The sequence below is a fragment of the Trichoderma aggressivum genome, assembly GCF_033847375.1.
Source record: "Trichoderma aggressivum f. europaeum strain CBS 100526 chromosome Unknown scaffold_007, whole genome shotgun sequence".
NCBI lineage: Eukaryota > Fungi > Ascomycota > Sordariomycetes > Hypocreales > Hypocreaceae > Trichoderma > Trichoderma aggressivum.
Window position 1 is genome coordinate 69,542 of NW_026946373.1, and position 27,554 is coordinate 97,095.

A 27,554-nucleotide genomic window follows, 5' to 3' on the forward strand; every position below is an offset into this window, starting at 1 on the left:
CCTCACCCACTACCAAAACTCCATCCAAGCTAGCCGACTCATCGCTATAACGACCAAACCGCCATCGACACCTATAACTGCCAATCACCGCTTCCCCTTCTTTTTGTTGTTTGCCTTCTTCTTCTTGCCTTCGGGAACGCTCATAGTCCCCCCCTCGAGCTCGCCCTCCTCGATTTGCCCCTCGTCTTCCAACTCTTTGAGCTTCTGCTGCCCAGAGATGAACATGGTCAAGTCTCGATTCATTTCCTTCAGCTCTGCATTTTCTGCCCTGAGCTCCTCCAGCTGCTTGCGTATCGCCTCGACATCAGTGTCCAGATGCTGAATGCGCTTCATCAGACCATCATTGAGTCGTTTTTCCTCTTGTAGTGACTGGCCAAGACTCCTGGCGAGGTTCTCCCCCTTCTTCGCCTTGTTCCTCTCCCGTTCTAGATCGCGCTCTAGCTGTGGGAGCGTCTCCCCGTTCAAGACTGCATATTCGCCTTGCAGAGTAGCAAGTTGTTGCCGAGCTTCCAACCTCTCTGTTGCTACCTTTTCATATTCAGCCGAGGATTTCGAAGCCTTTTTAGCACTCTTGCTGATCATTTCTTCGTAGTAGGCCCTCTGGGACTCCAGCTGACTTCCTAGCAAATGAGTGTACTCGAGGCCAATCGTTTCCAGTTTTGCCCGCGGCACCATGTCGTCATCCGCGCCTTCGCCATTAGCGGTGTAGTTACTTCTTCCAGGAAGCTCGACGACCTTGCCATCGCCTTTATCGCGAATGAGACGATGCACCCACATGTCACCCGCATAATCCCACACGTGTTGTGTTTCCAGCTCCAAAGCAAAGCAGTGCGCCGTGTCTTTCCAGTGATCCTTGGCATGTCCTCCTTTATATCGACCACACCCCAGGTACCCACATATGAGGCAAATCCAGAGATCGTCAGCGCAATCACAGACGCTGCACAGATTCGAGGCCGACCCTCCAAATGGTTGGCTGTAAGGATTTGACGGATCTCTCTCTTCGGAAGGGTTCGTGAACCGGCAGACCGGGCAGCCGGCTCCTTTCCAGCGCTGTAAGCACGTGCAGTGGAAGACGTGAGAGCACGGCACAGTCATCAACCCATTCGTCTCGTCCATTCTTTCTAGGCAGACTGGGCATGTGGGCAGCTCTACAAGGCTCGGGGTCGGAGGTGGGAAAGGCTTCAGGCTATTCGAGATGGCCGACGAAGACGACGAAAGAGAATATTCGTGCCCCCGAGATGGGCTTGGTCGTTCGAACGTGATGCTCTTGACGAAGACCACGTGGCAGGCTTGGGACTGTGACTGTTCTCAAGGTCAGCATGTGTCGGCTTTGCGGTAGAGCAATATGTTTCAATGACTTACCCCCATAGAGTTGAATATCTTGCCATTATACTCTCGCCTCCACAGTTTCGCCTGTTTGCTATCGCGAAACTTGAGCAGGACCAGGTATCGGTTCATCCGCGAGGTCATGACCATTCGGCAGTGACTAATGTCGTTCTGCCAGCGTTCTCCCAAGAAGCCCAAGAAATCTCCGGGCGTCATGTAGGCCGGGACGGCAGGGATGCAGAGCGTGGTGCAGTCTTGCATGTCTTCAGTTTCTTCTGCCACCTCGTGGGTGGAGGCAAGCCCGGCAGTCTCGTCGCTCTCCCTGTAGAAATGCACGATGCCCCATCCAACTTCTGTATTCTTGCCCTCGAGCTCAACAAACTCTGCCTTTGTCGCCGTTCCTGAGCCGCTAAACGGTGGGCCAAGATCTGGTGCGGCGGATGGTCCAGCGACAGCAGTAGCCGCCGCCTTGCCCTCTCCAGCCATGTTGTTGTTGCTGTTGCTTTTGTATAAGCCGGGGTCCAACGTTTCGATATTGATACGCCCAAATCTCCAGTCCCGGATCGCAGTCTGCGGTTGCAAGGCGGCTGTTGACGGCGGTAGAGGATAGCTATTCGCTCGTCCCAACAACTGTCGCTCTGGCAGGCCTTCGATTTCTCCTCCACCGGTTTCTGTGGGTGGCCGCGGGGTCCCGCAATCTATAACTCCAGATTTCGAGTTTGCGCCAAGCCCAGCTCTGCGGTCCAGCGTAGCCAGAGCTCCAAAAGATATCCGTCTACTTCTATCTGGTAGGTCTGTATTGCGCGCCGCCGATCGATGAGGTGGGGGATGGGCCGGAAGGTCGTCAAAAATGCTGGATTCGTTGGACGGAAACCAAATATCTCGGCTGTTCTGCGCCGCAAATGTGTCTTGTCCGGCAGCAGGGTTTTCGGTCGGATAAAGCTCGAATTTGATGTGGAAAAAAAACGAAGTCATCTCCAAGCCGCCGTTTTCGGCACCCCCATAAGGCTGTTCGAGTACGATGCGCCACCTGGTGAAGTTGCAGTAGGGATAATGGAGAGACAAGTTTGCAAGGATGAAATTTGGAGAGCCAGAAGCCGAGGGTGAGTCGAGTACCAATATCAAGGTATCAAGGCGGGAAAAAATGTGTAATTCTGAAACAGGCCGAGGAGAGCCGATACGTTAACATGGCGACGCCGATCGAGCATCAATGTCAGGTTAAAAGACACATTTTAAAGAGCTGGTGGAGGAAGGTGACGAATCGCTGGAAGCTTCACGAAGCCGCAAGTCAAGTGGCGGCTCTACCTTGACGCCTACCCCACTAACCGCAACCGCTCCAATATGTGCATACGTGATAACTACTATAGCCGCCATGGCCTGATTCTCAATCACGGCTTGCTACGGTGCGGTATCGAGTTCATTTCACTAAAATTCACAAAGGAGAGAATATTGATATTGTTTGCGACTTGTCAATGTTGACAGTCAGAGGTGTATTGCCGCGTACCGTGGTATCGGTGACGCTGAAATGTGCTATCATAAACTATGATGACCAGCGAATGGTCAAGTTCCCATATCTGCTTTAAAATAAAAATCCCGAAAACGCCCAACCGTCCAATTCAGTCATAACAGTGCGGTCGAAAGCAAAAGGCACCTTTTACTGGCCACCACGAAGACGCAGCACCAAGTGCAGCGTGCTCTCCTTCTGGATGTTGTAGTCGCTCAAGGTGCGACCGTCTTCCAGCTGCTTACCAGCAAAGATCAAGCGCTGCTGGTCAGGAGGAATGCCCTCCTTGTCCTGAATCTTGGACTTGACGTTGTCAATAGTGTCGGAAGATTCCACCTCGAGGGTGATTGTCTTGCCGGTCAGGGTCTTGACGAAAATCTGCATACCACCGCGAAGACGGAGGACAAGGTGAAGTGTGCTCTCCTTCTGAATGTTGTAGTCGCTCAAGGTGCGACCGTCCTCAAGCTGCTTGCCAGCAAAGATAAGACGCTGCTGATCCGGAGGAATACCCTCCTTATCCTGAATCTTTGACTTGACATTGTCGATGGTGTCTGATGACTCAACCTCCAATGTGATGGTCTTGCCGGTCAACGTCTTGACGAAGATCTGCATACCACCACGGAGACGAAGGACAAGGTGAAGAGTGGACTCCTTCTGGATGTTGTAGTCGGAGAGGGTTCGGCCATCCTCAAGCTGCTTGCCGGCGAAGATCAAGCGCTGCTGGTCAGGAGGGATACCCTCCTTGTCCTGGATCTTGGACTTGACGTTGTCGATGGTATCAGATGACTCGACCTCGAGAGTGATGGTCTTTCCAGTGAGGGTCTTGACGACTAGAGGACGTTGTTAGTCACAGTCGGTTGAATAGAAAGGCTGGACCAGATAACTTACAGATCTGCATACCACCACGAAGGCGGAGAACCAGGTGGAGGGTAGACTCCTTCTGGATGTTGTAGTCGGACAGAGTTCGGCCATCCTCGAGTTGCTTGCCAGCGAAAATCAGACGCTGCTGGTCAGGAGGAATGCCCTCCTTGTCCTGGATCTTGGACTTGACATTGTCGATGGTATCGGAAGACTCGACCTCGAGGGTGATGGTCTTGCCGGTGAGGGTCTTGACGAAGATTTGCATGGTGGCGGATTAAGCTGCGGCCGCTGGAAGATTCGTAGAGAGGGCAACAAGATGCGCTGTTAACGGATGTTCCTTAGGGTGGAAGAGATGAGAGAAGTGGTTGTGTGTGGTGTGGGAGAGGGAAAAGAGAAAGAATGTGCAAATGGCTGCTGACGGGCAAGAGGTCCTTTTGTAGGGACGAGAAGAGAGGGAGGTGGCAGCCTGAAGGGGGGGCGGTGACGCTTCAGCAAGGCCGAGCGAGGGGACAGGCGCAGTGCAGTGACCAGCTGGGCGCCCCATCTCGCCGCCTTGCAGGAGGTCACTGGTACGGTACTCGTACTCGCACTCGCCCCGGGTGCGTGTGGCAAGCAAGCGGCCATGATTCATCAGCCAAAGACGCCAAAGGCCCCGAGAAGGCTCCAGAACCGTCCGGGGAAGGCGAGGTGCTGCCGGTACCTCGACCGCGCGCAGCTGCCCGGTGGGACTCGATGTACCTGTGGGCCCGCATCCGGATAAATCGCTGCCACTAAGCACCAAGGCAGTGACCCTATCGAAAACACGGTGGGGCTTATTGCCGGGCTGTGACCAATAGCGGAGGCGGCTGGCGTGTCATCCGCGCCCCTCCTTGTCCCTCTGTCTCCGCTGTACATTACAGTTGTGGTGAAGCGCTGCCCAGCCTCTTGTTCCCTGTGCTGTGCTCTGTTTGCGCAGCGTCCAGTGGCGATAGTCTAATCGTTACAAGGGCGAGGGAGGCAAAACGCGGAGAATACAAAAAGGTGAGTCAATAGCCGCGCTGTGCATCGTCTTTGACACCTCAGCTGGCTCTTCTTTTTCTTTACGACTCGATGCATCAATTCACTGCAGCACGCCAGAGATGCCGCCTTTCGCCCGAGATGCGGATGATGCGACGGAGTTGCTCGGATGCAGCATCGCGTTATCAGACCAGCGGTCAGCGTCAGTGACGTCAAATCAAATCTGCAATCTCGAGGGCCCTTCTCTGGCTGCATCTAGATTGGGCTGCAGCTTCGAACGACAAATTACCGCGCAACTCGCAATCTGCTACTACCGCTACTAGCATGGATGGCTTATTCACTCCTTTCCAAAGCGCCAGCGCCGGTCCAGGAACAGGAAAAGAATCTTCTGCCGCCAGAATCAGGTTTTCGTCATACGAGCCAGGGTCCGATGCAGCGATTGCATCACCTCCGCGATTTCGAACCTCTGGAGGGGCCGAGACACCAGACTTTTGTTTCGCGCAACAACCGGGCGGGGCCTGGCCAGTGACGGTGGGGATTCACGAACCGTCGCTTTGACGATTGCACGATAACGGCCTTTGATGGCATCGGACAGCAATGAGCGTAGCAGCCAATGGTTGTGAGACATTTGCTGAAGAAAAACTTGAAAGAGACGCCGACAAAGGAACGGGCGATCAAAGGGCACATGGGCAAGTGTCTCACCCAAATGTTTCTCCCTTTCTCAAGGATCCGGCCATATCGAGCGGCTCTTCTCTTTCTCGGACATTGACCTTGGTGAAGCCATTCACGATATTCGACGAGATACCGTAGCAAGCGTAGATCGTCCAACAACAACCTTTTGTTCCTGAGCCCAATTTAAACGCGGCACCCTTTTAGTGCTCAATTAGGCAGATCTTGAGTTTTTTGGGCAGATCAACAAGTGATTCTCTCCCTCGCTTAGATTGATCTATTGACGGAGCAGCTGTACTCGATGGAGTGCGGAGACTAACAGCTCGAGCTGAATCGAGAAGACCCGCAAAGCTTGTTTTTTTCAACGCTCTTCCGTATTTTTAGATCCAGGGCCACTGGAGCTAAGCTGAAGAGGAGCCTGACGATCTCTCTAGACAAATGACTTCGCAGATCTGCTTTCTCATGATGTGAAAAACGCAAACTTTTGAATTGTAGAGCTACCTATAGCGAGAGTGGAAGGAAATCCTTAGCAACTCAAAGGTGCCGCCGAGATACATATAGAATCTCAACCATCAGCTAAGTTTAATACTGATAGCAGCCATAAAAGGAGTCTGCCTCAAGATAAACCATTCCATCGCATATTGCAATTCCATTTTTAGGGTAACCTCCGCCTAAAAGTCAAAGTAAAAAAAAAATTAAATATGAAAAGCAACTTGATGTGTTGAAAAGAAACCAGTCCATGTAGCGTGATAGAGGAGAAAAAGCAAAAGAAATAGCAAATTCCCCAGACTATAAGCAACCAAACTCCATACCTTCCCGATCACCATTTTCTCGTGCCACTCTTTTCTCTCCCGAATAATAAAGTCGTAGGCGACCAGCGACGTGTGATTCGAAATGTTCGCTTCTCTGTTTGTCCATTAGTCTCGTATCAAATTGAGTCTGCGTGTCATGTACGCACCTTTCGTTTCTCCCTTTTTTTCTTGTTTCGCTGCTACCGCTCCATTTACTGTGCTTGACATCTCATAGCCACCTTCACTCCATGTTCCTGGTGGAGCGGCGGCCTCTGCAGCACAGATATCTCAACCCGTTTGAAATGCTACCCATTGCTTCGTCTTGTATAAGAACTTTGTGTGGCCATACAAACCTCACTGAGCCAGCTCCCCTCAAGCGCCTGCTAGGGGCTATTTCGATCCCTCAGTCTTGATGCGGCACCTTTTTTGGCTTGACGATTCAGCCTTGTCACCAATTTCATCACAGTCGTCCTCATTCCCGTTACCAGCAGTCTTGTCCCAAAGTTCCATAAACCGCCGCATCTTGGGGGCTCCTCTGTTCTTCTCCAGGAGGTTTTCCATCTGCCGGCACTTGCTTCGCAGCTTAGTATACCAGAAAGACGGATCTTCGCACATGAACCCCTGGACAAACTTGAGCAAGCCTAGAAACAGAAATATTGATCCGGCAGATTCTTCATCCTTAGTAAGGCCTTCACTGTAGAGGTATTCTGTCGTTTGGAACGGCTGATCTCTTCCACGAACACCCATTAGCTTATATAGAAGGACCGCAGCATCCCCAACTTCTATCATCTTTGGCCTATGCTGACAGGCTGTCTTGATGAAATCGAATTCTTTCCAGTCCATATCCTCTTCCGCACACGCTTTCTCAAGCTTCTGGTACAAGGCTGACTTTGATCTCCGAGATGTAGTGGATTCTATTAGGTCAAACTCCAAGTCGGACCAAACAAGGTGGGTAGCCTTCGGGAGGCTTCGTAGAAGAGCGATAGCCTCAGAGTAGTATGCTCCCTCAACCATGGGCGATTTGCGCTTCGATGGCTTGACCTCCAAGATACTACCCATGAGAGATGGGCGAGCATCAGTCTGGGCGGTGGCATCTGCACCTGGTTGAAATAAGCATGCATTCTCAAGAACCACCTCCTGGGGCAAATCGTTCATATCCGACTTACTCATCTTGAGAACTTGAGTTGAGTTGAAGTAGAATGATTATAATAAGAAGGTTTCGACTAAAAAGGGCGGTTCTTGACGGACGGGTAGTATCAAAGGTCGAAGACGATGTGATGTTAAGAGGAAGAGAAAGCAGAGAGCAGCTGCATGGGATTTATAGATGGGCTCAGGCTCTTTTCAGCCTCAGGCTATCAAGATCACGAGGGAGTGCATGAGACAAAAGCAGAGCAGGTGCATGAGCACACCAAGGCACCTCTCTCCTGGCCGCCAGGTGACAGCGTTAATGGGTATCATACTGAAATCGCCCTCCTCCGCCTCCAGTGTAGACTCGCAGTCCTCTTCTCAGTTACGCTTCAAAGATACCGTTGTCTCTCTTAAGATGTTTCGTAGCATATTCACGTATCTCAGCCTATACCTTCACAGATAGTTAAACTGGCAATGAACATATCAGATTCTGGACCCTGATACTTTCGGTCCATCCTCAGAGCCTCTCTCCTTCATTCCTATGACTCAACACTATTCCTCACTTGGCCGTCTCTTCTTCATTCAAATACTTGCTCATTGGTTACGCTTCATCTCTTAATTCATTTCGAGGTGTGTTTCTTGGCCAATTTGACATGTCTTCAAATGAACAGCTACGTCTAAAAAAAAAATACCATCGAGGCATCACTTCTCCTTCTGCCCTACGCAGTGCTGCCACAAACTCCCTAAGTTGAAGAGTAGAGTGTATCTCGCCAGAAATGAAAAGAAAGTTAAATATATTCATCTTTCAAATTCATCTTCAACGTATCAAAGTACATTTTCCGTTTTTGGCGAGTTGGTAAATAAGTCTCGCTGATATGCAGGGTAGGCTGCCAAACCCTCAGAATCCGCTCCACTCCACCAACAGAACTTGAAGAATGAGATGATGTGGTCAAGCAGCAAGTTATCCTGTAATTTCTCCACTATCCTAGACTTTAAACCTCAAATGAAGGCAAAATTATCCAATATCGCCATAACAACTTACCCATTCGACAACTATCTAGTCTATGTGATATCCATAACACCATTCTACATAAGTGCCGTTACGTCCAACAAAGCTCAATCAAACGATTGCATCCCATTAAAGAATGATCACTCAGATGTCTGTACATGTCTCTATGGTACTAAGCAATTAGCTCCTTCTGCAGAGCAAAATATAGGAATAGTACTTCTAACCTCACCAACATGATACACACCGCTTCCCGCCTGCTTCTTCGATGAAGCCGGAGCTTACTGAAAGAAACACGACCTCTTCTTTCCAGTATCCACGCCCTTATCTTTCTTTATAGCGATTGAACATTTCATAAAGTGATCGTCTTCAAATGGAATCCCCACCCTCATCCGTGTCCCGGTGTATCATTCAGTGAATTAAGTCCTCGGTGAAGGGAACAGGGGCAAAGCTACCACAAACCATAGCTCAGACATGTGGCGGTGGAGCAACTCTGCCTACAGCAAGGCTGTGTAATTTTACTCACACAAACAAATGTAAATCACTGATCAAGACAAACTTCATTAGGAGAAACAGTTGCTTCCATTAACAATAGTCAAAGCCGTTTTTTTATTCGTGGCATTCCCAGCCATCGCACCCAACTGCCTAACTGGTCAAGGCATCATGTCAAATCATCCCGCTCCATCCAAGGCCAGGTCAATGGCCGCGGCCCAAGGCGCCTAAATACCATGCATGTTCGTCTATGCTGCATAACCACTCGTCTGTAGATTCCCATAGCACTACATCATGCAACATGATCCCATAACGAACATAACCGAGAGTTTCCACCTCTCCGCCGCAAAAAGCAAAAAAAAAATCAAATCAAATCGCAAATTCCCGTGTTGAATGATGAGCTGCCCGATGGAGTAAAAAACCAAAATGTAAAGATAGATAGAGATAGGGATGAAAGGAGAGTTCTTCTTCTTCAAATCATACATTCGTGGAAGAAAGTCATATCAAGCTCGTAAGACATTCCGCAATACCGTCGTGTTGTATGGCGGCGGTCAACCAATGAAGAGAATAGAAACGCTAAGGTGAAGTAAGATGGCGAGCTGAGAAGTCGTCCTCAAAGATTTATGCAGAGAATCTTATCACAACGCCGTCGCTGAATGACCGTAAAAGATTCGTGTAAAAAGAAAGTCGTGAAGGAAATGATGGTGACGAGCGCGTCTACTTGAGCCCGGCCCCATACACAGCAAGGAAAAGATGAAACAAACAAACAATTAGGAACCCTCTATTAGTTAGCCCGAATAACAAGCTTCGACAAGAACTTGTTTGAAAGCGAATCAAAATCATAGCGGTCAAACTTGGCTTCTCTCCGAGTTCGCAAGTAAGCCTCTGTGAGGTTCGTTAGCATACCGTACCACTCACGTAACCATATTTTGATGGAGCACAAGTGAGCAAACTTACCATGCTTGATGACATGTTGTCGCACCTCGGTCATGGCATCACAGACGGCGACATTGTTGTGAAGCAGGTGGCCGTGCTCACGGGTGTCCCAGTCGGTGAAGGCTGGGAGCTTCTGAGAGATGGCGTGGAAGAGGCCCACAATAACACCGACAGGGGTGGTTTCCATGTCGTTGCAGAACTTGTTCACCGCCACGGGGTCGGGAACGCGGTAGTGGCAGTCAAACTGCATCTCTTCCCACACAGCCAGGAGGATGGAAGCCAGGAGGAAGATGGTGGGCCAGTTCTTCATCTTCTCGCCGCTGTAGACACCCGAGTAGAGAGCAGAGAGCTCCTCCAGGATGTCCTTCTGAAGCTCGCGCCACATGTCAGCCAGAGCACACTTAATCTGGAAGTTGATCATGACAGGCGCAACGGTGCGACCATAGTACTTGGAGTCCTCATCGTCGATCTGGCCGTCAAGCGGCATCTCGGATCCCTGGCTCTCAACCATGGTGATGTGCATAGTCAAGTTGTAAGCAAGGACCAACTTAAGGGCCTTTCGGATGACAGGCATCTTCTCCTTGACGTAGTATCGGTGAGCAGTCTTGAGGATCTCGGTGATGAAGGGAGTGCCCTCAAAGTGGTCGTCAATGAAGTCCTCAAAGGGGCCCTCAATGTGCTTGTCGAGATACTCAGAGAGAGCATCAATGCGGATGCCCTCGGCACCGACGTCGAGCTTCTCGGTACGAGTCTCAAAGTCAATCGTGTCGTTGGTGGTGACATACGACTCGACCCACTCGACGGAGAAGCAACTGTCGTCGGCGACGTAGACCTCGCGAACCATGACAGGCAGGGCAAAGCCATAGCCGTGGGTGATCCACATTAGAGTCTCCTTTTGGGCGAAGCCCTTGACGTTGTAGACAGATACTCCACGGTCCATGTGCCTCTCATAGTCGGCCTTCCAGTCCTTCATAAAGTAGCCAATGTCCTTGATGTCAATTCGAGTGCAGGGGACTTGCCAGAGACGAGCGTGGGACGGCTGGCATCCAGCGCAGGGCTCTCCCTTATCGCAAGTCTTCTTAAGGAATTTGCATCGCAGGCAAGCACGAAGCTTTCTTATCTCGCTGGCTTGCTTTCGCTGCTCTGGCAAAAGAGGGCCCTTTCTGCGGCCAACCTTCTTCTCGGTAGATCCATCCTTCTTTCCGTTGGAGATGCGCCTGACGACGGTCTTGGGCGTCTTGGCAATTGGGCTCTTGCGAATGCCCGCGCCGGCGCTCCTCCTTGAGGTGGTGCTGGACGAAGAGGGAGACACTGAGCCTGCTCCACTGCCGGGGCTGTGGCGGGTGGAGGACTCGCCCTTGATGGGGACCGGGGCAGCTACCGTGGTAGGGCTATGGTTGTGGCTATGACTATGGCTATGGCTATGGCCGTTGTCATGGCTGTGGTGGTGACCGTCGGCAGAATAGCAATTTCGGTGTCCGTTGTGGTTGTCCGCCTGGCCATCAGAGTCTGGTGAGAAAGGCGAAGGGAAGGGGGGGATTTCCTCGAAGCTACCGACCTCGACCGAGTTGCCACCGTCTGAAGAATCAGAGTTGGTTCGCAGATGAAGTGTCTGCGATGGGTTGAAAATGGCGGCACTGGGGGCGGGCTGAAATAGCTCATGGCCAGGATGTCCCCAGTCTACCATTGCCCACCCATCGCCGGATGACGAGGATGGCAGGGAGAGGACTTCAAGATAAGTTCCAGTGGGCGAATTGCTGCCAACAGTTGGCAGACCCTCGAGCTGCAGAGTGTTTTGAAAGTCTTGCCAATTTCCCATTCCTGCGCCTCCCCAGTGCATTGCGTGTGCGTTGTCATCCAAGGCAGGCATCGAGCTAAAGGGCGACTCGAGCAAATGAGTCTGCAACGCAGCCTGCGTCGTCGCCGGTAGATATTCGAGAGGGTGGTAGCCGGGAAAGGCATTGAAGTTCAACAGCGTAGATTCCTGGATGTAATGTGTCAAGTCGTGAGCGGGCAAAGTCTGGTGCTGCGCAGCGGAAGCCGCCTGTTGCTGATGGTGGTGAAGAGCCCAGTCGGTTAGAGGGTTCGTGTGTTGCTGGTAGGGCGAGTGCTGCAGCGGCGAGTGCTGGCTGTGAGGGCTGGACATGTGTGAGAGAGGCGAGTTTGGGTGGAATTCCTCGGGGGAGCTGCCTCGAGCTCCCGGAGGCGAGTTGTGGGCATTGGCGTTCATGTCGATGGGAAGAGACCAAGAACCAGTGACGAGGTTGGACGCAGGCCCTGGACTCGAGTGAGCTGTGGTTGTGGTTGAGTAGCTATACGCAGCAGCCCGGTCCCGCTGGTGCTGTTCAAAGGTCAGATCGAGTAAGGCATCGCCCCCGCCGTTGACATTGTAGTCGAGGGTCATTCTGGGAGAGAAGAGGAGAGGAACAGTCAAGCGTTCCGCTTGGATGCGAGCAAAGGGCGTATTGTATGAAGGTTGAGCCGATGACACCGCTCTTTCGTGATGTTGGCAAGTGGCACGCTCGGTGCGTTGAGGGATGATCAGGATTACGGCGGGGAGAGATGGGAAAAAGGAAGAAGAGGGAAGCGTCCGGGGTGCGAAGAGAAACGAAACGGTTTGCTGCAGGCCAGCTGGATAAGGCGCTACGGGACGCTCTTTTTCTTTTCTCGGGTGCCTAGGCCTAGACGAACAGCCGCTGGCAGGTTCCGGCGCCCAGACAGTCAGTCAGTTAGTCAGAACACACAGCAAGCAAGCAGCGCTACCGTGGTGTTACTGTGCCGTGGTGGTGGTCTGTACAGTCTGGCAAGGTGGTGGATGGATGGATGGGATTGAGGAGATGGATGGACGTTGGAGTGGGTGGTCGGCGGGTTGGCATGATTTGGAGGCATCGCGAGCGGGGGCCTGAAGAGGCGGTGAGCTCTGTCGCCCAGCCCCGGGCCGGGACGAGCAGCCAATGGGCGCCGCCAAGGCACATCTGCAGCTGCACAGGTGTGGGGGCAGCCGGCCGGCGATCCAGCGAGGGCCACAGCGAGGGCCCCAGGGAGCCACAGAAGGGGGACAGAGCGCTACAGGGCCACGGCGCAGACCCCAGGGCCCAATCGGAGCCAAACAATGCACTGTGTCGCCGCCGGGACAGTATGACTTGGCCACGTCCGAGCGACAATGGCGCCATTTGCTGCTCTGCTTCGCTTCGCCCGCGCCGCGCACAGTGTCGGAGCGCGCTGCCCGCACGGATCGGAGCAGGAGGGGCATCGGGGCGAGACACCGCAGGAGAGAAAGGATCCGAGGGGTCCTTGCTAGAGACCAGGACAAGGAGGCTATCATCATGCTGGTCATGATGCTACGACTCCAGCCAGTACGATACTGGCACTAGCAGCCGTTTTACTACCTACAGCTTCTCGTCTGTGCTTCGTGCCACCGCGACAGGCCCAGCCATGGCTTGACTCTTCCCTCTGCTAGCCTAACCTAATCTAGCGGAGATCCCGTCGTTTACTGTGCCGATAGAACGCCAGACGAAGCATCGCAGCGAAGCCCATCGCCAGAAGAAGCGCTGCAAGTACCTACATACAGCAGCATGGATCGTTTTGGCTGCGCAGAAACGGAGCGAGGTCCGGCATCATGACTGACTCTCGACCACTGGCTAGGTACTATTTGCACTGTCCCAATGCCGTCATTTCGCGCACACCAAGGAACGGCGTTTCAATCCGAAGTCCTTCGTCTCTGCCTCTGCCAGATCTGGGCTGCCACGTCTTTGGCACGTTTCCAAATACGAACAAACGCCTCACACTGCGCATGCGCTCCGTACGATACGTACATACGAGTGCTACTCCAGACAGCACATCGTATATTGCCCCCGTGGTCCAACTTGCTAGTACTACACGATTCGAGCGAGCCACATCAAGCTCCGGCGTCTCCCCCCACCTGGACTCCCTTGTCAAGGTTCCATTGCAGCAAGGGTTCATCGGAAAAGTAAGAAGAGAAAAAGTGTAAAGAAAAAATGTGAGAAAAAATGTGAGAGAGAGGCCTGAGTGGATACACGGCGGCACTGTTTGCCTTCGCAGCAGATTCGTTTCGGCTTCTGGACAGGGTGATTCCCCAGCTTGACGAGCGTCTAGCTTATGATACTGACCTACTAAGAATCCAATAGTATCTCCCGCCATGGGTCAACCGAAACACAGCCTGAGAAATCAAGAACGAGCGCCTCTCCCTCGATTCAGGCGGCGGCTTGCGACCCTGGTTGGCCGCCCCATCCGTCCCCAGAGTCCCGGGAGCCCCCCCCTCGTACACATGCCATCCTATAACTCGCTGGCCGTCGCCGCCGCTGATGCATTGCCCGTCGAGCTGCGCATAGGAGTGATGCGCTGTCATTTTGTGGCGTGCACACCAAAGCAGCTAAGGCTCCAGCTAAACCCTTATCACCGACCACGGCCAGACTCGATAGATCTGCTGCTCTGCTACGTGTAATGCGGGCGGCACGAATCGAGTGCGTCCGTCCAGTGCCACCGTCGTTCGGACGGAAAGCATTGATTCCCTTTTGCCGCGGCCCTCGCCATAGCCGCCGGCCAGTCGGGCAGCGTGATGTAACAATGGCCAAGGTCTGCCGTCGAACCCAACCTTTGCAGAATCAATCCTGTGTACGGAGCAGGTACTCGTACATACATGCATGGGGAGCAGGATGCCGAGACACTATGCCCTGTGATACTACCTACGACTAACACACACATCGCTCGATACATGGACGGCGGACATCTGAGCCAAACCAATGCCCCAGCCTCGCCTCCCCTGCCTAAAGCCGTTTAACCTACACAATGCCCGGGCTGGGAGAACACTGAATCCGAGACATACATATCCCCCTACGGCGAGGCCTTGCAGGAATGATGTGCCGCCCAAGCAGAATCCAGCTAGATCGGTATTCACCTACACTGTGGCGATCGATCATCATTAAGATATGCATGCGGGTGTCCCATGTGCCTTAGAGTGCTTGATCTCTTTTGCTGCATCGGGTTAACTCTGGTTGTGGGCATTGGCCGGACCATTGCACAAAGGTAGAGACTCGGGACTTATTTAAAAAGGCAAGGGGAGGGTTGGCGTATTGGCCTTCGGATAGATACCGTCCTCCCCGTCGTCTGTTGGCCCGCTTGACGATGCAGGAAGCAGGCCTATTCGACCGAGTATCTGCCCAGCAAATGGTGAGCTGCCAGTAGCACGAGTCCGGTAGAAAACTGCTGACCTGGCCCTCGGTGACGGCCGAATCAGATGCTCAATCCTTTTTAGTCAGTCTTCATCATCATGACACCTCAGCTGGGCTTGGAGGATTCACATACTCGTACATCAAACATGAAAGGCTCTCTCTGCATTCCATACGCCAGCCACTCGACTTGCCTTAGCTGATAATAAGCGACACAACACTACCGACGGCTAGTCTCAAGACCAACATCTGAGCCTCACCATTAGCCGATGAAAATTTATACTCCGTAACGCCGTTGCCGATAGAGCTCCATACGAGTACATGGACAAGACGCTGAGTTGCGGTACGCGCTGCTCTACTAGTGCTGGCAATTGTCATGCATTTGCATGGCTCCAAACGGGCAGCTTCTTGATGCGTCGACGGCCACTCCTCGCCTGATTTTTTACCAATTCCTCGACTGCCGCAAGCGCTCCGCTGCCCAACCGCCATAACCCCCTGCTACTGCACAGCGTTGCTCCATGGCCTACGGAGTACCCTGCTTTTTTCTCTTCTCTCTCTTTCTCTCTCTCTCTTAGCTGCAGCGCGTGTTCAAACGTGCTCTGTTTGGGCAGGCTAGACAGCACGATCTCGTACTATTTTCGCTGCGATGTTCAGCTAGCAGGCACCCCTGGAAGACCCATCGCCAGCCACCGGAGAAAGCAAGGTCAGAGCGCTACGCCAAACCTCGCCATGGGCAGAGAGCATTGAAAGGACCCGCCGAGATACTTGAGCCGGACGCAGTGCTAAGTACGGAGTAAATAGCCAACAAAGAGTGCGGAAATGCCTTCCTCGGCGAACGTGTTCCGGCCCAACCCCGCCTCAGGCTGTTGATGTGTGTTACATCCTGCCCTCGGTTGTCCGAGACACAAGATCACATTACCCACTTTGGAAGATCTGGGAGCACCAAGGCAAGGCAAAAGAGAAGCCCGCCAAGAGCCGACGAGGGCCCTTGCACAGCCGACGACAACACTCGGCGGCGCGTGATACCATGCTCCCACATTCATGATATGCTTGCCACCTGCTGCTACGGAGTATTTGTGCCAAAAGCTTGATTGAATGGTCTGCCCATGATGATATGTCACGATGTGTGATCCACAGACCTTGTTCCGTCCTGTCTGCGGCGGAAGTCGCCCAGTGTGACGGTTGATTGGCAGAGTTGTTTGCTGCATGATCATTTTCTAAAAACACTCTGCGCCTCGCCCAGCTTTTAACAGGGCTACAAGTATTAGGTCAATGTTGCTTGATCCATGATATTCCATGAGTTATTCTACACCAGTACAGGCCGAGTATGATCATCGGTTCAGGGGGGGCTCTAGTGCTTTTCAGCCCTGGCCGTTAGACTTTGAATCCTGCATAATATCAGGGTCCCGTCAGCACGAACAAGATCGGAGTATATATTGTCTCCTGAGAATCATGATTCCTGACACCAGCACCCCTTGAGGATAAATCGGCCGAGAAGCTGCTTTGCCCCCCGCCGAATCATGACTCGAGACCCGGCTGTCAAGGGCCATCTGCCATCCGTCCATCCAAGCGAAGTGTCATCGTGCGATTCGGCGAACGGAACATGGTTGATGTCTCATCGTACAAAGCAGCAGAGTAATCCGGATTGTGTCCGGGACTCTCAGCTCGTAGATGGAAGATGCAGACTGGTCTTCTGGAAGTATTGCTAGTAGCAGACCATGGCCTGCTGAGACTAGGATCTACCACTTTGTAAGCTGTAGGACTACGATTGCCGATGAGTAGTAGCACCGAGTGACGGGCATCGCCGTTCATATTTCCCAGCTGACTGGTTAGTCAATAGCCAGGCATTGTGTATCAACTTCTCGATAGTACACCCCCCAAGCATCTATTTTGTTAGCTTGGTTCTCATTGTCATCAACTTGCCACTCGCATTAAGAAAAGTACCAAGCTAACAAAATAGATGCTTGCGGAGTGTAGTAGTATCAACAGGGGATGTGCCGTCTAGATTTGAAACGGACATCGGTAATCATCTGGGTTTACAAATACAATGTGTATGAAACAAACAGAGATACTGTAACAGGCAGCCCAGCAAGAGAATGGGCAACTCCTTAACAGCCGCGACCCCTGATGAAAATGTTGCCTTCTCCAGAGAAAATGAAGGGTTTCAGTGGTGGTGACGAGGCTGTAAGAAGAGATGTCTTGACAGAGGCGCAACCCGAATAGGTCTCCTCAGATCTAAGGTTACAGTCATGTCCCGAATAGCCCAAGCAAATCTCGTTTGAATGCCATTCAAGGGATCGCCACTAACGATTAGACTCTAAAGGCTAAAGCCACCACATCGTTGAACAATGTGTTTCAGTTCAAGGTTTCGTTTATCATCCTTGAGCCCGTTAGCCAGAGTCCTCGGCGGCGTGATGATGGCGCAACTGGAGGTTGTATTTTGCAGACCTACATTGCCCGGTTCCAACCAATTCGGGAAGATCAACAACATTGATCATTGCCAACGCCCAGCCGCGTGTTTTCAGCCTCGGCAGAGCTAGGACGTTGGGTTCACTATATTGGAGCCCATCTAACAACGCTTGCACCAGAAAGTGGGTGTTGCGGAGAGAGGGGGCGCTAAATTGCTACCCGGGATATTGCCGGCAACAATAGTCTGGCTACGACTTCCTTTTCCCATTGTTCTGTTACGGCCTGACCATTGAGTTGATACCGAGTGTGCCGTTCGCGGGCTGATTGTCAATAGCTCCAAGCACAAGCAACGTGGGAGGATGAGCGGGGTTGACGTCTGCTGTCCTGCTAAAAAGATGACAAGGCCCTGAAGTCCACATGATGAAATCTCGAGCACATTTACGAAGTCGTCCTCGAGTAATCTTTAGGCATCATCTGAGAAACATGGCCGCAGCCGTGGAGCAACAGCAACAGCCAGGCCCGGCGGCACATGGCGTATCCCAAGACGCGTCTGATTCTGATTCACCCGTGCCCAGCCTCTTCACGCAGCCTCCCCCGATTCGCGATGCGCTGGAGACGGACTCGTCTCACATCCAGGATGAAACCGTCGACGAGTGTCTGCCCTTCCTGACTGGCAAAGAACACCGCTACCTCAACTCCCATGGCATCCCTCGCCTGGACAAGGAACGGCATGCAAGGTTTCTCACAAAGCAGCTAGGAGTGCTGCCGGGCGCATACGTCGGAGCGGACCCAAGCCGGCCGTGGATATTCTACTGGTGCCTGAATGCCCTGTCTCTCCTTGGTGAGGATGTTGAGCCTTATCGCGCCAAGCTGGTCGAGACAGTGCGTCCGATACAAAACGAAACTGGTGGATTCGGAGGGGGTTTCGGCCAGGCCTCACACCTCGCCACCACGTATGCAGTTATTCTTGCGCTGGCACTGGTTGGTGGGGACGAAGCGTTCGAGGTGGTTGACAGGAGAAGCATGTGGAAGTGGTTGTGCCAACTAAAGCAGCCGGACGGTGGGTTCCAGATGGCTGTCGGGGGTGAGGAGGATGTCAGGTATGTCTCTGATCGGCACGCCCACGCTGTGATACCAGGCTGTTAACTGACGTCTCGCTCAGGGGGGCCTACTGTGCGGCTGTTGTGGTTTCGTTGCTCAACTTGCCCTTGAACCTGTCGCCCGAATCTCCTGCGTATGCCGCCGGCCACACTGATCTCTTTAGTGGGCTGGGTGAATGGGTACGGCTGTGTAAGTTGTCTTTCTCCCCGGACATGTCTTCCGACCATCCCGTCCTGATTGCCCACTCTGTCTAACGAGAATGAAAAAAATTCAGGCCAGACGTACGAGGGAGGCGTGTCAGCAAAACACGGGATCGAGGCGCATGGCGCATACGCCTTTTGCGCTCTAGGATGTCTCTCAATTATTGATTCCCCACACCGAAGCGTTAGACGGTAAGTGTCTCAATCTAGGGTGCTGTCTATTGACGCAGTGCCATGAGAGCTTTGCATTTCTGACCCGTTCCCCGGCGCGACAGGTACATGGATGTGCCACGTCTTATCTCTTGGCTCTCATCTCGCCAGTATGCTCCAGAAGGTGGCTTTTCAGGCCGCACGAACAAGCTTGTCGACGGCTGTTATAGCCACTGGGTTGGCGGATGTTGGCCCCTGATCGAGGCCAGTCTGAGCGGGCCTGAGGGGCCGACAGCTGGCCCTGCAGGTCGCCCGCTCGAAGCCACCGATGCAGACGACAGCTTGTTCAGCCGGAATGGTTTGATTCGATACATCCTTTGCTGTTGTCAGGACATGTCTAAGAGGGGTGGCTTGAGGGACAAACCTAGCAAGTGGGTGCTCCCTTTCCTGAGGGCGAGACTTTGCAGAGCAATCACACTGATGCCTTTTTTTTTTGCCCACAGGTACTCGGACGCGTATCACTCATGCTACGTTCTATCCGGGCTCAGCTCCGCACAAACCAAGTGGCGTTTGGTTGCCTCTCGTGCCGATGAAACCCTTCTCGGAGACGATCGCTGGGAGGCGTCACCTCACACAAACGGAGTCCAAATCTTTGACGAAGAAGACCGGATTGCGACTACCCATCCCGTCTACGCAATTCCTCAACACAGAGTCGATGAGATTCGAAGTTACTTCTTATCGAAGGAGAGCTTCTAATTGTAATGGGGTAAAACGCGGTTATTCGATATTACATAGCAAGACGCTGCTTACCCATTCTAGCGGAGCATTCAAAGAGCACTAACCCGATACTTGTCCAGTCATTTGTTCTCTACAAGCCGTTGAGGAAGCATGCACTCGCGCACGATAAGGGTTAACCACATGCTATAATCACGTGTCCCTCAGGGGGTTAGATACAGTCCTTGATCTTGAGTCGTTGAAAAGAGGACGTGTTGAGATGGCAGTTGAGTGGGTCGAGCGATGGGCTGCCAATAGCACTATGCAACGACGCACTACCAGCAGCAGAAGCAGCAGTACTGTCCGATCCTTCGAGGGACAGGACGGTGAACAGGGTTTCTCTTGGACGATCCGACCGCTTAGCCGTGGATCGATGGAATCCGCCACCGCTTGATGAATTTTCCTTTTCTTCTTATTCTCCTTAGTTGACGGCTCAGCAAGGAAACCAGCATGTGCGTGAATCAATTGAGAGCATAGCAACATATTTTTTTATTCAGGACCATGATTCCAGCCGCTCGCTTCGAATGGAAGGACCCACGACCTCCCGCACACGTGAAAAGTGATCCAAAGGTGGCATCTGAATGCTGTACAAGTAGCTCGGGCTTATTCCTTCGCGAAGCAGGCCGTCTGGGGTGGCTATCCCGAAGCAGCACCAAGTACGGTGCAGGGCTCCTCGTTTGGACGGCCGTGCATTGCATGTACGGAGTCCTCCGTGCTAGTTACTCGTTCCCCACACTCATTTACCCGTCAAGGGTATGGTCTGCCAAGTCTTCAAGCTTCTGTTCGTAGCAAGTTGTCTTTTTTGACCCTCTGGCTGTCTGTGCGACGCACCTCGATGCCCCGATAATGCCCAAGGCGGAGTGTACCTGTACACGACGGTTGACAAATTTGAATGTGTACTACTTGTAAGTTGGAGCTATAGGTGATACCATGTATTCCTTTCTTCGGGGTCTACAAGAGGATGATGCCAACACGCAGCTGCCCGCCCGCCGACAGATTCCGGAGCACTAGTTGAAGAAGCATGTCTCGGATGAAGACTCATGGGAGGGGCTGCCTTGCGCCACACCGCATTCGCAGTTCTGCACATCATCGCCGGACCAAGGGTGGGTTACTCTGTATCGAGGGCTGATATTCTTGGACAGATTCACGTCGGCATGGATGCGAGGACGTACCTACCGCATCCCGCCCGATGCGTCCGCAGACATCTGTTGCGTGGGTTGGAGCAACACCTCACCTATTTCCTCCCCAACACCTGGAGTCATACAAGTCTTGTTGGATATATCTCTGGACGACCCCTTCTGCTCTGCTAGGTGGAAGCCTTACCTCCGAGTCCAGGGAGAAACCGATTACGAATGATACATGGCATGAATACATTAGTTGCTGCGGAGTTACCCCGACCCTCCAAAAGACTCTCAATATTCCAACAAGCGTCGCCCTTGATCATCAACCGATTGCGCCGTACATATGCAGTCTTTTAATGTAAGAAGAGGCAACAAATGTCTTTCTTCTTCTTTTTTTCTGCAAAAATGGCACAGGCCTCACGCACACGCCCCCTCCGCTTATAGGGCCGCATATCATGCGGCCGCCTTACATGGCCAGCCTGCTTTTATTCCGTACACTTGCACAAGTCAACTCTCTGGGAATTTGCACAGGCATTTGGATTTTCCCTCTGCATACGGCGGCGAGTCAGAGAATGAGAGGAGGGGGAATCAAGTTTATCACTTCCCCTCTGAGGAGGAGGTATGAGCGAAGAAGCAGCTCTTTGGACAAGCCTGTGGCAACACCTTGAAGTCATATCAGAGAACTACAACAACAGCTGGCTCTCTCCCTCGCCTCTCTTCTCCCACCCCCAATGTTAGTACCATCCGAGCCGCCTGTTCGCTGTCTTTCCTCTGCCGATGCATTGGAGCCGCCCGCTCAGGAGGTACCTGTCGGCTTACATCCCATCGTTCACCCGCCACCAAGGGACCGGGATTGAGGGAGGTGGAAGTGGGCATTTGCATGATGTGGATCGCCGTGTGTGTGTGTGTGTTTTTTTTTTCTTCGCCACAGAGTTTTCTCTTGTTTTCTATCCTTCTTTTTTCCCGGCTTCTGGCCTGGCTCTGCAGGGACCTCCTCCCATGATTATCCGGTCTGATGGGCTCATGCTGCTGCATAGGGGTTACACGAAGCAAGGAGGAAGGCGTCCTTTGCAGACAGCGACGCTTCCGGCCTAGGGCCTGTATAAAAAAGCTGCGTCTTACCAAGTACGTGTATGACTCAACTCATGTCCGCCGGCATACGCTGAAGAAGCACGAAGCCATCGGACATGTCAAAGCAAAGCAGTGCTGCCAAAAGGCCTTGCCAATGCTAAAGTCACTACTAGTATAGGTAAGTGAGGCTGCTGCAAGTGGCATGAGTCCATATTAATGGCTCACCCGTTAGTAATGCCCTAGACTTGGTAGGCATTTGTGCGACCCGCAGGAACATGTACCAGGTACCTTGCTGTGTGAGTTCCGATAGGTCAGCTTCAGCGATTGCTCCCAAAGGGCAGGAGCTATCCCTGCTTGACCGCTGGCATGGGTCTTTTTTGACGTACCAAGCAGGGAGTACTTTGTACATGGACATGGGCATGGTGCCATCTTCGTACCTCCTCTTGAAGACTGGAATGTAAAAATCCAACGTACCTTGGACGCTTGCCCTCGCCATGCCGTGGCCTGGGTTAAACCTTCACCACTCCGTACTCGCACACACGAAGGCGTGGAGAAGATGCGTGCTTGTGCTCGTGCTTGTACTCGTACGGAATACCGCTGCATCCCATTTAGCCATGTTGAGGCAAAGGCAAGGGCAGGCCGTCGAGAGGCGTCTGGCGACACGACGGCCGAGGTGACGGCGATACCGCCTCACGGACGCATTGCAGTCTTGTTCTGCTCCAATGCCCATCTCCCTCGCTAGGGACGACACACAGCACGCGTCTACACGGCATTGGCCATATCCATCCAACCCTCTGCCGAAGGGTCGACATCTCACCGCGGCCGCACCAGGTCGCTGGGACCAACGGCCGGATCCGAGTCGCCAGTGATTGGCCTCCAGGGCCACCCCGTAAAAAAGAAACAAGACATTTTTTTCTTCCCACCAGCGGCGCTACGGAGCAAAGGGACTTTGCTTTTTTTTTTTCTTTTGACTTCACCTGGCAAGCTAGCTAGCGGAACCCTTAGGCGAACGATGAGAGGTGTTTCGGTGCCAAGAGCTGTCCAATTGTCGAATCACAAGCTGAGGCCGGCGATCCGCCCACCAGCTACGCTTGTGCTAGGCAAGGCGTCAAACCCCCTTTGCTCTTTGCCATGCTTTTTTTAGCATCCTCCATCACACATATCACAATGGATAGCAAGTGGTATTTTCCGAGTTTCGCAGCAGACGCAACGGATCTTTTACCCCAGACCAAAGTGTCATCCAGCGTGGGTGGCGTCTCCTCCTCGGGTGGTTCCTGGGCGAGGACTGACGACGGACGGGGCTTTTTTCATCAGCAATTGACAGGCAAAGTCAAGAAGAAATCGCTGCCGAAAGTGGCCCCCCCCTGGTGTCGGTACTACAAAGAGGAAGCACTACTCCTCCTGCTGCTTCGTACATCTTCGTACACACAATCGGTGCTACCTCTACCGCGCACGCAGCGGGCTTCCTGTCATCCGTCCTTCGCCCACAATTCCCAATAATATACTACTTACAAGAGCTCTGCGTCAGCGCTCGGGCCTCCGCGCATGTGAGGATGACTGAGGGTGTCGCTGTCCCAGTACTATTGCACAGAAGCCGGGACACGAGTGTGCAAGCCACGGAGCACGAGTACTTGTACATGGCACCTTGGGGCAAGCTTCGACGAACCGTTCGCTGCGTGTGTTTGCTTAATATCAACCGGCGGCACTGCCAGCTCATCATTGCATGCGGCCTTTTAAACCCCCCTCCTCACAAAGAGAGTTAAAGAGGGTCAAAGGGTCCGAGGGCGTCTGCCTCCTACTTGGCTGCCTTGCGCCCCCTCTTCGCAGATCTGTCCAATCAACCGGGCCATCTTCACCGTAATTGTCACTATTGTTCTATGTCAAGTCTGGAACCCTGTGTGCAACGACGACGACACACCGTGTGCGCGCTCGGGAGGTCGAGGCAAGCATGGGAGAATCCATACGAGAACTCACGTACACGTACATGATACAGACACAATGGATGTGAGCAATATTATGTTACAGCTCGAGAACCGCTCGACGGCTCTCTCGAACCGGGATCACCTTGCGTCCAACCTTTGGCCCACTCTTCGCCAGTCCAGCTACTGCGACGCTAAAGAGATTAGACCTTGCGATGCAATGGCCTGGGAGTATCGTATGGAGCACGGAGTCTGTTTATCACTACAGTAAAAACTCTGTGCGCTCTTGGTCTGCTCACTTTCATGCAAGTGGTTGCAGTTTCGCGCCTCTTCACCGACGTCTGAAAGCACCGACGAGGACCTCCCCTTTCTACCTCGGCCTGCAATCCGAGCAGCTTTAGGAAATAGCCTCCGTTAAGCGTCTCTCTCCATGGCACCAGGACCGCTGGCACTCTGCCAGATTTGCCCAAGTGCAGCTGGACGGACGGGCTGTTAGCATGTCGTCTCGGTGCCAATCACCCGGGATGTACCAAAGGGATATAGCCTCTTTCTTTGCTGGCACGGTACAGTACAGATGAAGCACAGCAAGGCCGGCGTTACGTATGTGTGACGGCTCATCCCAAGATTTGTGAACGCACACGCTTCCTCCTACCGACGATCGAAGCCACCACCGACTAACCTGGAGTGAACCAAACAGCTGCGCGAGCTGACCACCAATGCCTAGGGATGTGAGCACGACTGAAAGATGTGCTTCATGCCCGCCAAGCAGCATGTGTGTGTTCCAATCGTGCACATGTCCCATTCGTGCAAATGCAATGGGTGTAATTGGAGCATTCATTCTGCCCTTCCAACTGGGGCTGTAACAAGTTCGTGCTGTAGACCAAGTTCATGTTACCAGTCACGGTGTGCTGCTCCGCGCCCAAGGTCACCGACAATACACAGATATCTGCACAAGGCGCCATCTGTGGGATCCTGCTGTGCATTAGCGGCCGCCAAAGCATAGATCTCGGAAGGATATTCTTGGGTGATGGTGGTTACGAGGCGATACGTTTTCTCCCAGCTATATGGCGTCGTGTGGCTGGGCTGGCTCTCCTAAGGGATGTTTTACGACATACTTGTTCGTTCTTATCACCAACGTTTACGGAGCAGATCCGGTGATGATGTTCTCTGTGGTCGAGTTGAGGATCGTCGAAGCTGCCATTGGCCCCTTCTCCCTTTCTCAATTTTTCATCCTGTTTTGCCACCACCCCCGTTGGCCAATTCGAGGCGAACGAGGGGGAGCCCTTGCTCATACAGCACAGTATTGCCGTTGATGATTTTCTTGCTGTCGATTGATTAATCGTTCGTGCGACCTCAATTGAACATGGCCGAAGCGCCAAACATGGGTCCCCGCCGCAGAGACAGGGGATTGGGCGCCTAGAGAAGCGACCCTTCCGGCGGCCAGAACGGCCGACGTTACCTGTAGGAAGATGATTGCAGCGGCATGAACAAATGAGGACAGCTCGAGAAGGCTAGGAAGCCATGCTGAGAGTGAGAGACGAAAGGGCCCGGGTTGACTCGAGCAGGTGGACGACCCTTGACGAAAAGCACCCAGGCCCCTAGCCTGGCCATACCTTACCACTTCGCCCTCTAGTTACCTCCATCCTCTGTCCATGCTACGACTCGTCCGCATCGCTGGGGCGAAACTTATTCGAGATGGGGAGACGACCATTTACAGGTATGGTTAGGCAGTGCGTCCTCTCTGGCACCCAAGGTGTACCGTACACTTGTCGTCTTGTACACTTTGTGGTGGAGCGGCCTAGTCTCCAGCGGTTTGCAAAATTCACTGGCAATGAGAGCTGCCAACACATCAACGATGGGGTCACACTCTTTCCAAGAGCCGCATCGTTGCTCGCATCAAACCTCCATTCGCGCGTTTCGCTCTCTCTCCAGACACCCCTCGGCCCCGCGCTAACGACGACCTTTGCAATAAAGCCCACATGTCTCGCCAAAGGACCGGCTCATCCTGCTCTTGCGACAAGGCCCGTGGAATGAATGCGTGGTAACGGAGCATCAGGACGGCGGCATACCACGTACGTACATGCATACTCACATACTACTGCTGCTGCTCGTACATGCATCCAGACAGGCAGACACATACATATGCATGCCCAGATACTGCTTGCTACACATCCCGTCGAAAGCCCATTGCACATCTCTCTCCTCCTCCCCCTTGACTGTTCTCCTTGTGGCCCCCATGCCAGCTTCCGACTAGGACGACCTACATACATACTCGTACATACACACATACACACATCCAGACGCAGATTCTCACATCCCGCGTACGGGGTACACGCGCGCGCATACATCCCTCGCCGCTGGATCTTGTCTACCGCCGCTGCTGCTACCGGAGCGGTGCGCCTGGCCTCCGTCTCGGCCGTCCTCGTGCTCCACCTTGGATTTGGCCAGCTTCTCCTCTTGAACTTGTTTCGTTTCCGCCTTCTCCTCCGCCGAAGCCCGCGCTTCTTGTTTCGATTTCTTCTTAATCCCTTCGTCTCCCTCTCAGTTCCCGCCGGAGCTCGATTGTAGCTTCTCTCCAACCATCCCCGGATCCCGCCTCGGTTACACCTTGACTTGGTTTTTAAACCTTTTTTTGACTTTTGTTCTCTCAAAGGTTGCCACGCAGCCATACTCCAATTCCTCTCAACTCAAACTCGCACACACGCACATCTGCGGCAGCGGCTCCTGGACTCTGTTCCACTTTTATTTTTTTGCCCACACCAGGACAATTTCATTGCCTGAACCCAATTCCTCTCTTCGTTTCTCCTCTGCTATCCATTGAGCAACTACCGCAATCATGGGTGGCTTCTACATGCAGTACCTGGAGAGTAAGTTGATCAATTGAACCTCTCGTGTGTTTTGTTTACTTCAAACCCAATGGCTACCGACATCCCCGAAATCTCGTGTGGGGGTGGCGTATGAGATTTGGGGGGGAGGGGGGGAATAAATCAAAGCCCTGCGCGCGCGGCCACCACGGCGACCTTGGCAGCTCAGAGGGCTGATTGAGAAGGGAGCGAGCATGTTCAATTGCTTTCTGCCGCCCAATCGAACTCTTACCGCCGTTTACATTCCGTGAATTGGTTTGACGCAGGCACATGATTACACCCTTCCGCGCCTGTCCCCCCCTCTCCTGCTCAATCGCACCGCTGGTTCATGCAGGGATCCTTCAGAGCTGCAAGAAGCCGGTCGAATGAGGTTCCTATGGCAGCATGTTTCTGGCGAGTTGCCGTGATCTGTGTTTTCTGCCGCATCTTACATTGCCTTGGCAGCTGACGGCTGTGACTTTATTTTTGTGTCTCTTTTTCTTTACAACTCTTGAGGAGGCGGAAAGACTAACCGATGGGTGTAATTGATAGGCCTCTGCCGGCGCCGAGGATGGACAGACCCCTCGTACGAGTGTTACCGTGACCCCAATGGCTTTACTTGCCTTGTCCTAGTCAACGGACGCGAGTACCAGACCGACCTGGCATACGAGTCCGACCTGTTGGCTCAAGAGAACGCTGCCATGCGCGCCTTCATGGTTTGCCGCAACTTTTCCGTCAACGGCGGCATGCTTGCTCGCAACGGAATTGTCCAGGGACTTCCGGCCAATGCTGATACCCGACGCAAGAGCCGCCCTACATCGTCCAGGGACAGCAATGAGCGTCACGGCCGCCGCTCCGGCACTCACTCGAGCAGCAGTTCCACTGCTTCATTCGAATAAGCCAGACGCTGATCCCTGGAACGGATTCGGAGTTTTAGGGTTGCTGATTTACCCGCATTTTTTCTCTCTTTCATATTTCCCCCTTGGTTTTGGCTTGGACCTTCACAGGCAGCCATGGCGCACATATACACGTGGTTGAAAGGCTTCACGGCAGTCCCTTTTGAGGATA

The 27,554-nt window shown here is 52.9% G+C and overlaps 5 protein-coding genes across 5 annotated transcripts; 2 read left to right on the plus strand and 3 right to left on the minus strand.

Annotated features, from left to right (window-relative positions):
- Positions 1-84: 84 nt before the first annotated feature.
- On the minus strand, positions 85-3,956 carry Triagg1_2591 (uncharacterized protein; the record flags this gene model as incomplete). Its single annotated transcript, XM_062896789.1, has 4 exons — positions 85-1,302; positions 1,363-2,356; positions 2,985-3,660; positions 3,719-3,956. 4 exons carry the CDS (start codon positions 3,954-3,956, stop codon positions 85-87), a joined length of 3,126 nt encoding a protein of 1,041 aa, XP_062758208.1.
- Positions 3,957-6,537: 2,581 nt separating this feature from the next.
- Positions 6,538-7,317, minus strand: Triagg1_2592 (uncharacterized protein; the record flags this gene model as incomplete). The annotated part of the gene is made up of 1 exon (XM_062896790.1): positions 6,538-7,317. One exon carries the CDS (start codon positions 7,315-7,317, stop codon positions 6,538-6,540), a length of 780 nt encoding a protein of 259 aa, XP_062758209.1.
- Positions 7,318-9,557: 2,240 nt separating this feature from the next.
- Positions 9,558-14,078, minus strand: Triagg1_2593 (uncharacterized protein; the record flags this gene model as incomplete). Its single annotated transcript, XM_062896791.1, has 5 exons — positions 9,558-9,658; positions 9,731-12,390; positions 12,473-13,050; positions 13,279-13,298; positions 13,844-14,078. The coding sequence occupies 5 exons, from the start codon at positions 14,076-14,078 to the stop codon at positions 9,558-9,560; spliced, it is 3,594 nt and encodes a 1,197-aa protein (XP_062758210.1).
- A 3,712-nt stretch (positions 14,079-17,790) lies between these two features.
- Triagg1_2594 (uncharacterized protein) lies at positions 17,791-19,514 on the plus strand (the record flags this gene model as incomplete). The annotated part of the gene is made up of 5 exons (XM_062896792.1): positions 17,791-18,407; positions 18,470-18,597; positions 18,683-18,800; positions 18,884-19,189; positions 19,307-19,514. The coding sequence occupies 5 exons, from the start codon at positions 17,791-17,793 to the stop codon at positions 19,512-19,514; spliced, it is 1,377 nt and encodes a 458-aa protein (XP_062758211.1).
- A 6,965-nt stretch (positions 19,515-26,479) lies between these two features.
- On the plus strand, positions 26,480-27,385 carry Triagg1_2595 (uncharacterized protein; the record flags this gene model as incomplete). The annotated part of the gene is made up of 2 exons (XM_062896793.1): positions 26,480-26,510; positions 27,039-27,385. 2 exons carry the CDS (start codon positions 26,480-26,482, stop codon positions 27,383-27,385), a joined length of 378 nt encoding a protein of 125 aa, XP_062758212.1.
- Between the last annotated feature and the right edge of the window lie 169 nt (positions 27,386-27,554).